The sequence below is a fragment of the Mastomys coucha genome, unplaced genomic scaffold (assembly GCF_008632895.1).
Source record: "Mastomys coucha isolate ucsf_1 unplaced genomic scaffold, UCSF_Mcou_1 pScaffold15, whole genome shotgun sequence".
NCBI classification, from domain to species: Eukaryota; Metazoa; Chordata; class Mammalia; order Rodentia; family Muridae; genus Mastomys; species Mastomys coucha.
This window is the reverse complement of record NW_022196897.1, coordinates 138,987,688-139,000,087: the sequence shown is the minus strand read 5'-3', so window position 1 is coordinate 139,000,087 and position 12,400 is coordinate 138,987,688. Positions and strand designations below refer to the sequence as shown.

The following is a 12,400-nucleotide window of genomic DNA, read 5'->3' as shown; positions in this document are numbered from 1 at the left end:
GAAGGAAAAGAAAAGAAAAAAGGAGGAAGGGGAAGAAGAGGAAGAAGAGGAGGAGGAGGAAGAGAAAATAAAGTTTCACCAAATCCTATGAGGCCTATCAGGACTGGGCTGGGTCCTTATATTCCTGGCCTACTGCTGACTCCAGGCAATTTCAGTCTGGTCAATCACCCACACAGAGGGAGACAAGGTAACCAGCAATCTGCTTCTCAATGGCTTTGCCTGTATTTTCATTCCTTGTTCTCTACCAGACTGGCTGGCTCTTGGGAAGAGGCTCAGCAAAGCCTCAACTTACTATTGGGTCTTGGTCAAGTCACTAACCTCTTGAACCTCTGATTTCTCATCTATGTTAACCTCTAATCTCCTAGAGTTGCTGGGAGGTGGTAGATCCACATGGAACCCAGCCCACAAGGCAGCAGGTGCAACTCTCCCTCATTCCCTACCTGCTTTTCTTGGGATGAACCTATGTGTATACTTGGGCAATCGGCTAGTAAAGAGGTAAGAATGAGAGAAGATCCTGTGTGTGGAAGCCCAGGCCCATCCAGCCCTGACCCTCTGCTGATACCGCCCCACTCACCCTCCAGCCTGATGCTCTGGGGAATCACCTCGAAGCGGACGACTCGGTATGTGTGCTCCTGATCCTCTTCCATGTCCTCCCGGTGGTAATAAAGGATGAATGAGAGGTGATTGTGCAGGTAGATCTAAAACAGAGCAACTGGGAATCAGAAATAGATAGCAGCCCCAAACCAGAGAGTTACTCAGGGACCTGCTCCAAGCACTAGATCCTTTCTCTGTCCAATATTGCCTGGCTGTATCAGCCTTCTGAAAACAAGGCTCTGGTCTTATTACTTAGACACTCCCTATGGCTTCCTAGGGGCAGGGGTGGTTATCAGATAAAACTCAAGTTTCCTTGACCTGGTTGTCACTGTCTTTTTTTTTTTTTTTTTAAAGATAGCATACAAATAATGGTTTCATTATGGCAATTTCATTCATATTCTGTTCTTGTCTTGCTTACCTGGGTTCTCCAGCTCCTCCCTGTCTTATAAGCAGTATTTACCCTTCACCTCTGTCATAGTACCACGGCAACTGGGATGCTATCCTTCCTCTGATCCTCTCAGCCTAGCTCTTTCTCTAAGTGCCCTCCTCCCTCTATGAGATCTCATATGTACAACAGCTCCCTGGCTAGGAGAAGGCAACCGCTAGTTCTCTCCAAATTAGGACAAGGCCTCTGAGGACGGAGACTATGCCACAAAGGCATGTCAGCCCTGCGTTCCCTGGGAAACACCAGATAAGGAGCACACAGTTACAGTCTATGCCATTACTAGTCTACTTCCAGAAGTTGTGTTGTGAAGTGTATACACAGACCAGGTTTCAAAACCACACAGGTGAGTATCATTCCTTTATTTACAGATACCGAAACACTAGACCAAGCACACTCAGACCACTGGTAAATGGTGGAAGCAGGATTGAGCTCAGGAAGCCTACGGCATGTTCTTGATCATCATGTGGTCTTCTCTCCTACACACTTTAAGTTCTAGGTTCCTTTGCTAGTTTTAATCTTATAAAAACAGACTCTTAACATTCTAGTGGCTATGTCTTCTTGTAGTTTATTCTGGAGCCAGTCCAAAGCCACAGAATTTTCATAGGCCATCTACCACGAGACTGGTAGAAATGTGCTGTGGTTGACCCCCCTTTTTAAAAAAACGTATTTTATTTATGTGTGTGGCACACATGTCACAGCACATGTGGAGTTAGTTCCCTCTGCCTCCTGGGGACTTGGGGACTGAACTCCAGTCATCAGGCTTGGGAGCAAGCCACTGTATTTGCTGTCTGTGCTATCTCACCTGCCTGCTGACCCCATTTTTTCCTGTGTTGCTAGCCAAGAGCTGAATGTTTTCCCATTCTCTGTGACCCCAAGTGTTTATAGCTTAAGAGGCACACCTATCCAGACCTCCAGGCACGTCAGATACTCTACCTTGTTGACATCCGTGAAGCCAAGTCGGTAGCCATGTTCAAACTGCACATCTTTTTCTTTCTTCTTGTCATCACCGTCGCGGTTGCTGGAGTAGAGCTCCAGCCGGGTGGCCACAGGCAGGTTGTCAGCAATGCTAGGAACCCAAGGCCTCACTTAGACTCCCAGAACCACACTCCCACCAGGCCTTCCCTGAGCTGAGCTGGAGGCCAGTCAGGGAGCAACAGTAACTTACAGGTGAACGTAGTATTCTTCTGTGATTCGCTCGGCCACCAGCCGACTCTGTTCCACTGTCAAGGTTACTGGCTTGTTGGATTGGTTGCATAGAACTTCACACTTCTTCTCACTGTTCATGAGAACCTGGAAAGGGGTGTTGACAATCCGGTCCCCTCTCAGCACCTCTCCTGCCATAAGAGAGACAGATGGAGCTCAGAGCTTCAGCCCTATGGTGGCTGAGGTCAGCAGTGATGGGGCTGGAGACAGCAGGACAAAATGGAGCTCCCAGGATGTTAGCAGTGCCACAGCCAGCAGTCAGGTGCTGCCCCCACCTGCTCGAGCGTCTCACCTCCCTCCCTATTCTGGGTTCTGTTGCTGGTAGATGCCCTACATCTTCCCATGCCTGACATGTCATCTTGGCCCTATGCTTCTGGCTTCAAGCCTGGCTGCCTTCTCCCTTTCTTTGGATAACCCTTCCTGACCCTGTAGCTACAGACAGGTAAAGTCTTCTCCATCCCTGTTGGAACCCCTCATGAACTTCTTTGCTCTCTGGACCAAGATCAAGTTGTATGCGGTTCACCCTAAGGCCAGGCCCAACCCATCTCTTACCTATCCCCGCAGGTCACCCAGGTCACTCCCAAGCACTCTGGCCACTACACAGGTAATCTCAAAGCCACCATCCTCAAGCAGCTTTTTGTCTCTGTCTAAACTGATCTCCATCTCTCTGCCTGGTTAATACCGCCCCTCATTTTGTTGCCACTTCAAGTACCACTAGCTCAGAATTCCCTAGATCTCCTCCCTATCACAACAGTTTTACATTTTCACTGATTATTTAGTCAGTCTGGTTTCATAAGTTCCACAAATATGTCTATTCAACATTGTATCTTTAGGCCCGGCACCTAGCCAGTTCCCAGTATATACTGGTGAGTGAATGAGTGAGTAGATAAGGCAGTTTGAGTGTATCAAGTAGATCCACTGGCATATGTTGGGCCAAGTCCATGTGGAGGTGGTAGTCCTGCCTGTTCTGTTGTCCTGGTGTGTCTCCTTCAGCCTGCCCCAGTTTCATATCACTGAGCAGCTCAGAGTGAAAGCACAGTTGTGTTAGTTGATGCTTCCCAGCTGCTCAGTGCCTATGAGTATAACATTTGGCATCAGGTTACTTGTGGGAAATTGGCATGGGTGCCAGTACCTTAAGTAGTAAGTTTTGGCTCAGAGAGCTCCCTGACAGTATGGGAGTCAGACCTACACATATTAACACACTGCAAAGTAACGTCATTGACACAGAAGAGTTGCACAGAGATAGGAAGGTCTTGGTAGGAGGCCAGCCTGGCTGCAGAGGTGAAGCCAATAATGCAAATGGTGTTCTTTGTTGCCTGCCTACTCTGTGCCTGTGAATGGATTAACCCCTCAGTTCTCAGTCTGTCTATAAGGAGAATACAACTGCGTTCTCATTTTTTGGAGGAGGAAATTGAGGATCGGTGAAGTTATGTCCTAGGACTAAGCTTATAAATGCCAGGCAGTTGCAGTAGTAGGCAGCCAGGAGTCAGAATATTCTGCTCACTATACAGTGCTCTCTGTACAGGAGTGGGCAAGCTCTAGGCTGACACGGTCAGCAAAGGCAACTTGGGTGGCAACTTTGAGATTACCTGTATGGTGGGGTGGCAAAGCAGAGTGCTTGGGGGTGACCTGGGTAAACTGGGGAGATATATAAGAGATGGGTTGGGACTGGCCTTAGGGTGGACCACACACATGATCTTTGTCCAGAAAGTGAAGAAATTCATGAGGAGGTCCAACAGGGGTAGAGAAGACATTGCCCATCTGCACTTATGGAAAGATCACTCTGACTGTTCTTCTGCGAAGGGTGTAAGAAGCTGGCTGGAATGATGGCACCAGTCCTGAAGTGAGTGAGAACAAACACAGAAAGAGAGTGTGTGAGGAAGCTGTCATCACAGCATAGATTCAAGAGTGTGAGGAAGGAGTGGTGCATGCTGGGAAGGAAGATGCTTAGGTTTTCATGACCAAGTTCTGTGAGTTGTCGAAAGAAAAGGTCAGGCAGTTGGATGCTGTGACTCGCTGGTAGCTTAAGTGCAAAGTGGCAGAGCCACAAACTACCATATTAGAGGCAGCATGTAGCCATGCACGGTGGCAGCTCCAGTAGGTGATATCTTCAGTCTAGAATAGGCCGTCCAGGAGAGAAAAAAAGGAAGAGAATGAGGAGGGTGAAGGTCTCTACCCCTCAGGTGATATTAGACGCCTGACAGTGCACATGAGTCTGCAAGTCTAGGATCAATTGTGAATGGATAGTGAGGACATCAACAGGACATCTGCACAGCTCACGGCTGAAATAGCATTTTATAGACAACCACAACTAGAGAGATAGTCGCTTGCCACGATCCCCTGGGAAAGCTCTTTCCTTACACCATGTCCTGCTGCCCAATTCTTTGCAGGTCAATAAGGAGCTGATTCCAAGAGAGGAGAAACTGCACATAAGGCTGTGATTCCTACAATCTGGACGTTAAATTGAGTTAAGAAAGATGGTGCCAGCCGATGGTACTGGCACACACCTTTAACCCCAACACCAGGGAGGCAAAGACAGTTGAATCTCTGAATTCAAGGTCAGCCTTGTCTACAGTGAGTTTCAGCAGGACAGCCAGGGCTATACAGAGAAACCCTGTCCTGAAAAATCACCAAAAATAGAAAGAAAAAAAGAAGAAGAAGAAGAAGAAGAAGATATCCTGGTCCAGTCTGGCTTATTGCTCTCTGTCTCTCCCTCTTTCTCTCCTTGAGACTTTCAGAAAGGGTCCCACTATGTCTCCTTGGCTGACCTGGAACTTACTATGTAGACTAGGCTGGCCTTGAACTCCTAGAGATCCACTTGTCTCTGCCTTTGGAGTATTGCTGCTAAAGGCATGGGCCATCACACCTGGCTTGGAGACACTATGTACCCAGGTTGGTTTCAGACTCCCAAGCTCAAGCTGTTCTGCTGAGCTCTCAAGTAGCAGGCCTGTGTTACCTCCTCTTAAGGATGAGCCAGAAGTCATGATGTGACTAATATATGCTAATAAAACAACTTTTAAAGAGAACCAATTTCCCAAGACTAGGATGTAGCCTGGCAACCCAAGACCCTGGGTTTGATCCCCAGCACCTTCCTGATGGCACTCCACATCTCAGCAGTTAACAACTGTAGTACAATCATGAGGACTGGAATTCAGACCCCAGTATTCAGAAGGCTGAAGCAGGAGGTTCACAAGTTTAAGGACAGTTTGGCTAATGAACAACACAGCAAATTTCAGGTCAGCTTGGAAGGGGGAGATCTTGTCTCAAAAAACCATAAAGAGGGACTGAAGAGATGGCTCTGCAGAAAATAGCACAATCATGAATGAGACTTGGGGCTCACACCTCAAGTACCCTCCTAACAAGCCAGGTGTGCTTGTAAAGCCAGCTCTGAGGGATCTCTTCTGGACTCCAAAGATACTCACTCTTGAGCACATGCACATACAAATAAAACAGACCTTTAAGCAACATTAAGTTCAGCCACCAAGACCCAGAAAGAACCAGTGTCTTCTTTCCTAAGACATGAGGAAAATCTGACGTCCGTAGGGTCCCAGGAGCGTCTGTGTGCTTCTCCAGGACACAATGAAGAGACAGCAGAAAGGAGCATGAACAACCAACTGCCCTGACGGGACACCTCCAACTGAAGAAGATATGACCTAGAACCATAGCTACCACTTACAGACAACTTGTGACAGACATTGTGCAGGGTGTTTCCCACTCTGTCTGAGTAGGTCCTGCTCAGCTTTTCAAAAAGGTCAGTGTCTTTGCTTGCTTTAAGGCAGAAGTAATCACTCTTCTTTTTTGTTTTTTTTGAGACAGGATTTCTCTGTGTACCCCTGGCTGCCCTGAAATTTGCTCAGTAGACCAGTCTGGCCTTGAACTCAGAGATCCGCCTGCCTCTGCCTCATTGTGGGATTAAAGGCATGTACCACCACTGTCTGGCCTTATCTTTTCTTTTTTTGAGAATTTCATAGACAAGTACTATATTTACACCAATCTTTATTACAGGGAGAGCAATGATCTGAGCAGATGGTTCAGTGGGTAAAGTGCCTGCCACATAAGGATGCGTTCCATTTCTCAGCATCCATGTAAACACTGGGTACATGTGGCAGCCTGCCTGTGATCTCAGCACTGGGGACATAGAGACAAGGGCAACCTGGATAGCTAGACTAGCCAAATCAGTGAGCTTTAGGTTCAAGATCATGTCTCAATAGAGATTGTGGAGAATAACCCAGGAAGACACCTGATGTCAACCTCTGGCCTATACCAAAAGCAGGAAGGGGGCTGAGCAAGTAGGCACTAGAAAAGAAAGGGGTATCAGGAAACCAAGGGAGAGCCACTACGGTTAGAAGCTAAGTGCTCTAGCTCTGGAAACTGTTAAAGCTCAGGTTAACTGTTACCTAACAATAACAACCAAAGGCAAGTCAATCTATAAAATGCACAAGCATACGCTCAAAATCACTACCCCTGCAGGGCCATTATGAGTCAAGAAGCTAACATGCACATAAACTCTGCCACCACAAGTATGAAGACCATGCCAGGCTCCCTGTGAGACAGGCTGAAGCAGTACAAGAGGCTCACCCAGATTCTCTGCCTTGTAGGTTATCTTGCCGGGCTGGCAGAAGGGCAGCGAGTAGTACTCGTAGGGAAGCTGCGTCCTAGAGCTGGTAAGCTTCACAGCCTGCAGGCAGGAGAGAAACTGTTAGTCCTCAATCTACAGAAACCAGAAGGCTGTTCCAAGAATTCTCCTTGGCACTCACACGTCTCCAGCACACTTAGCACTACCACCTAATAAGCAAGTTACGTTTGTGGCAGGAGACGGGACTACAGTATGCAATTCCTGTACTGTCCATAACTTTGAATTTTGCTGTAGACAGCACCACATAATTAGTTTAAAGCCACAGAGAGATCCAATATTCACTGAATCTTAACCTTATGGCTTTCCTCCACAGGAGGCATTAGGAACACGGGGGTCTGTCTGTGTTATGGTAGCTCTCTTCCTTCTGTTCTTTTGAGCCTACAATGCTCTTGCCTCAGGCTTTTACCTTGTGACCCTCTCTGCTCTCCTCTGAAACTTTCTTTTATCAGGGTCTCAGCTGAAATCCTCCTGCCCATGAGCTGTACCAACCATTGTACTTAAATGAACTCCTACCACTCCATTTCAGCCCTCCTGGCTTCCTTCTTGAGACAGTGCCTTATCCTGTAGTCCAGCCTGCCCTTGAATTCACAGCACTCAGTGTTCTGGATACCAGTGTGAGCCACTACCCCTGGTCTTTCCTAGGTCTTTAAAAATCACTTTTCCCACTTAGAGCACAGCACAGCAGGTGTTCATTTAATGTCTGCTAAATTAAATGTCTTCTTCTATGTCTGCTAACAGAGGAAAGCATAAAAAAAAATTAAGTCCTATATAATGCGAAACTCAAGACTGAGACAGAAGGATAGTGAACTCAAGTTACAGCGTAAGACCAAAAAAGAACAGAAAAGGGATGAGGGACAAGAAAGAAAAGAAGGGGAGTGAGGGAAGAAGGAGGTAAAGAGGAGGGAAGTAAAGACAGAAAGACAGGAATAGAGACAGAGAAACAGTCTAGGGGTGTCCTGAGTTGGCAAGGTATCTGACTAGCATATCCCAAGTCATACATATGGGCATGGTGGCAAGTGCCTGTAATGTTGGCATCCAAGAGGTAGAGGTAGGAGGATTAGAAGTACAAGGTTATTCGTAGCTACAAGCTGGGTATAGTGGTGCAAGGGACCATACCCAGGGTTTTGTGGATAAAGGGGCTTGCCTCAGATGTCTGGTGGCCCAAGTTTGAGCCACAGAACACATGTAAAGTTGGAAGGGGAAAAACAACTGCACAAAGTTATACTGTGACCTCTTCATCCCTGCTGTGGCCCAGCCTCACCCCCCTGTGAATTACTGTATGTGTACATACATAATAACAAGGAAAACTGTAAAGAAAGTTCAAGGCCATCTTGGCTACCTAATAATCTTGAGCTGGACTACATGACAGCCTGTCTCCAACAAACAAAAATAGGAAACTGTTAAATCATAGATAAAACAGAGCCAGTGAAAAGACTGTAAGACAAAAACAGAAAACTAACTTTAGAGCCCCTAAGATGGCTAGGTAGATAAAGGGACTTTCTGCCAAGCCTGATAACCTAATTCCTGTCCCACAGACTTACATGGTAGAATAGGAGGAACAACTCCTCCAGTTGTCCTCTGACCGCACACATGTGCTGTGGCATGTACCCACACCCACTCATATACATACAGATATAAAGAAACTAAATGTAGTAAGAAAAAAAAATCTTTAGCTGCGTGGTAGTGGCACATGCCTTTAATCCTAGCACTCAGGAGGTAGAAGGAGGTGAATCTCTGAGTTCGAGGCCAGCCTGGCTTACAGAGTGAGTTCTAGGATAGCCAAGGTTACACAGAGAAACCTTGTCTCAAAAAAATAAAAGAAACAAACAAATACCTTCAAACATGAGGGAAATTATTTTTACTACTTAGGAACTACCCACTAATCTTCATATACCATTTAAAAGTATAAATATTCAAATATATATATATACATATATATATATATACACTACATACACATCTAAAAAGTATAATTTTTAAATTATAGAATAGTTCTACAACCCTTACTTAAAATTCTTACTATGGAATTAAAAATTTGAGGGAATTAAACCTCAAATTATACCAAACAGTATGGTTTACATGACACAGGGTTGTATCACATTTCCAGTTGGGTCTGAATACATCATAGCCCATAACTACTTGCATAACTACTAAATGCCAACATACTGACCCTAATTGAGATACATGAAGCAAGTGAATGGTGTGCCAGCCTTAGGCCAGCGCTTGCCTCCAGGGTCCCTAGGGAACCTCAGGTTTTGGAGCTTTTGGGATGCCTGCCTCAAGACAGTAAGAACTTGGATAATGCATGTTATAGAAACTGGTGTATGGCAGACTATCATCCCAGAACTTAAGGGTGAATGAAGAAAGATGAGATGTTCAAACCATCCTCAGCTATCCAATGTTGAAGGCCAACCTAAGCTAGACCCTGTCATAAAACCAAACCAAACCAACAGAAACAAGTTATAAATTACAGAAGGAAAATTTGTCTCCAAATTCACTGTTGTTAATTCTTGTTTTCTGGCATCCTTTCTCTGGATGATGAGAGTGGGGTAGTGGCATGACCACCCTCCCACCTTACAAAGAGGTACATTTCACCTTAATGTTCTCCTTCCTGTCAGGGGTGTCCTCTCTCACTGCACTCCGGCAGGGCTAAACCATAAGCTTTGTTCTGGGCTGTGGACAAAGGTCAAAAGTGAAAGAAAGGCATGACAGTGGGAAAGCTGGCATTCCAAAAGCTCTAATATCCAAGTTTCCCAAGGGCCCTGGAGTGAAGTGTTGACCTCAGACTGGACATGGTACCATATATTCACTTCCTGTGTCTCACTTGCTATAGTGTTTGCATTTCTCTGCATACCACAATTGGATCGCTTCTTTGCTGCATAAGTTTGTGTGAAATACACAGAAAATCTGTGAAACAAATTTCCTTCAGAGGGTTCTTGGGGGCACGTTGAGCTAAGCAGAGCCCAATGTATAGCATGTAATAACCCTCAGTAAATGTTACTTTAATGTTTTTCCTGCAAGGTGTAAGGAAGAGAGCTACACTGACATTTGAACAGCTGCTGTGTTACTCAGAAAGCTAGTACTGAAAAGAGGAGGGAGGAGAATGAGAGAGGGAGGCAGAGAAAGCACAGAAGAAAGCAAGTGGAGTACCACACAGATGGGTGGGGCAGCACGTGACACACTTCAGAGACCCGAGGAAGCAAGGAAAAGGTAGAAGTACAGCCAGTCATGCAGTCCAGAGTCAAGCCTCTTCCCCAGGGAGCTTGTCTTGTCTGTTTTCTCTACAGCTCCAGAACGGACACAAGCAGCTCAGACAGTCCTCCAGCCAGGCTGCTAGGCACAGGTGCTCCTGAGATCCAAACACTCACTCACCTTGATCTCTACTGGGTCGTTTTGGTGGAAATTGATTGGTGCGACTCCAGGGACATAGAAGGTGCTTCCTTTACACGTTAGACAGAGAAGCAGCAGGGACCTCGGCCACCAAATCTGCTGGGGAAAGAGACTGCAGTTGGAATGGGGAGAGAAGTAAAATTTCCTGCAGGGCAGATCAAGTGGGAATTTCCAAATCTGCTTGCACTGGCCAGTATTACCTCTGTTCTGGGAAGCCTGAGGTCCTTGTGTGGTTGCCTCCCAAATGCCTTCCCAAAATTCAAGGCACAAGACTGCACTTCCAGAAATGGGCAATGAGATGGTTAAACAGTTACTATCTGGAAGTATGAGAAATCACGGCACTACTGCCAGTCTGAGACATAAGAATGCCACTCTGTGCTCTCATATGGTGGGCAGATTACAAACTGGGGCATTTCTGGATGCCACCTCTCTCCCAGAGTTCCCAGCAATTCTACTCCTAAGTTTTTCTTTGCTTTTATTTTAAAGTCCTCTGGAAGAGCCTTCTTAATTACTGAACTATCTCTCCCACCTCTGAAGACATGTTAAGAAAGGTGTCAGATCCCCTGGAAATGGAATTACAAACAGTTGTGAACCACTATGTGAGAGCTAGACATGTTAAGGTATGGCTACTCTACAAAAATGTACAAGGAAGGGCATTTACCAGAATGTTAAGTGGATTGAGTGATAGTTTTTTTTAGTTCTTCTGTGTATATGTTCTTTCTAATGTTTCTATAGAATTATATATTGACATCAATTTAGAAAAACAATTAGCCAGGTATGGTAATGCACATACCTACAATCATAGTAGTATTTAGCAATTAGAGACAGGAAGATCCCAAGTTCCAGGATAGTCTGTATTGCATGAGATTGCGGGGGTGGGGGGAGGAAGGGGGGGTTGAAGGGTGGGATGTTGTGCCACGTAACTTTAATTCTAGCATTCAAGAGGAAGAGCCAGGCAGTCTTTTTTTGTTTTTTTTTGGTTTTTTTTTTTTTTTTGATTTTTTAAAAAGGTTTATTTATTTATATGAGTACACTGTAGTTGTCTTCAGACACACCACCAGAAGAGGGCATCGGATCCCATTACAGATTGTTGCGAGCCACCATGTGGTTGCTGGGAATTGAACTCAGGACCTCTGGAAGAGCAGTCAGTGCTCTTAGCCCTGAGCCAGGCAATTTTTGTGAATTTAAAACCAGTCTGGTCTACATAAGATCTAAGACAGCCAGGAACATATAGAAAAACCCAGTCTCACTCCTGTCCTCTGATCCCCAAACAAAACAAAACATTCTCTCAATGCTGAGGTCTCATCCAGATTATTAGTATGGTCATTGTTTTTATTTTGGGACAAGGTCTCACTGAATAATTTTGGCTGGCCTGGAACTTATGTAGACTGAGGTGGACTCAAGCTCACAGATATCTGCCTGTGTGCTTCATCTACATTATGGATCGTCCTGAATCTCTGGAAGTCGGTGTCCTAGTTTCAGTATGTTTAGAGGGTCTCTATGTGCTCACAACTCAAGGTGAAATCTGTAAACAGCAGCGGCAGCAACAGTATTTTCTGGAGGCTTGTTACTAGCACAGACACTCACTTGGGTTATGCCCCGGCTCTGCTGAATCAGTGTACGCTTTCACAAGTTGCTAAAGGCTAAGCATGCAGGACAGCCTAACATTCACGGTGAACTACTCCTGGGAGGATAGGAAATACAGGCCTCTAACTCTCTCTGGCCAGGCTTAAAAGTGCACCCTGATGATTAATAGGGAGGTGGCTGCTATGTGCATAGAAAGTATTAAATTTGGGGCCCTAAAATGTGGGTTGGGCATTGAGTCCTATTCTTCAGCTATGCAGTTCTGGCCAATCAACATTGTTGTGTCCTCGTTTATACCAGGGAATTCATGTAGTAGAAGTGGGGCTCAAATCAGTATGTATTCACAACTGCTTATTGACCTCTAAGTCACTACTCTTTTTTTTTTAAAGGATTATTTTCTTTCTTTTTTATTTATTATATGTAAATACACTGTAGCTGACTTCAGACACAGCAGAAGAGAGTGTCAGATCTCATTATGGATGGTTGTAAGCCACCATGTGGTTGCTGGGAATTGAACTCAGAACCTTCGGAAGAGCAGTCAGTGCGCT

General features: G+C 45.5%; 1 protein-coding gene across 3 annotated transcripts in view; it reads right to left on the bottom strand.

Moving 5' to 3' along the window:
• Window positions 1-12,400, bottom strand: part of Tm9sf4 (transmembrane 9 superfamily member 4) — a 50,000-nt gene that overhangs the window by 21,116 nt on the left and 16,484 nt on the right. The window contains exons 1-6 of one of the 3 annotated variants that reach the window (XM_031372322.1): window positions 10,251-10,365; window positions 9,474-9,551; window positions 6,821-6,920; window positions 2,205-2,373; window positions 1,973-2,105; window positions 575-698 (exon numbers count right to left, since the gene is read on the bottom strand). In XM_031372322.1, coding sequence (XP_031228182.1) covers window positions 575-698; window positions 1,973-2,105; window positions 2,205-2,323 — 376 coding nt within the window. In that variant the 5' untranslated portion in view covers window positions 2,324-2,373; window positions 6,821-6,920; window positions 9,474-9,551; window positions 10,251-10,365. Of the gene's footprint in view, window positions 1-574; window positions 699-1,972; window positions 2,106-2,204; window positions 2,374-6,820; window positions 6,921-9,473; window positions 9,552-10,250; window positions 10,368-12,400 lie in introns of those variants that run through there. The other 2 variants (XM_031372320.1, XM_031372321.1) reach the window with 2 other exon arrangements.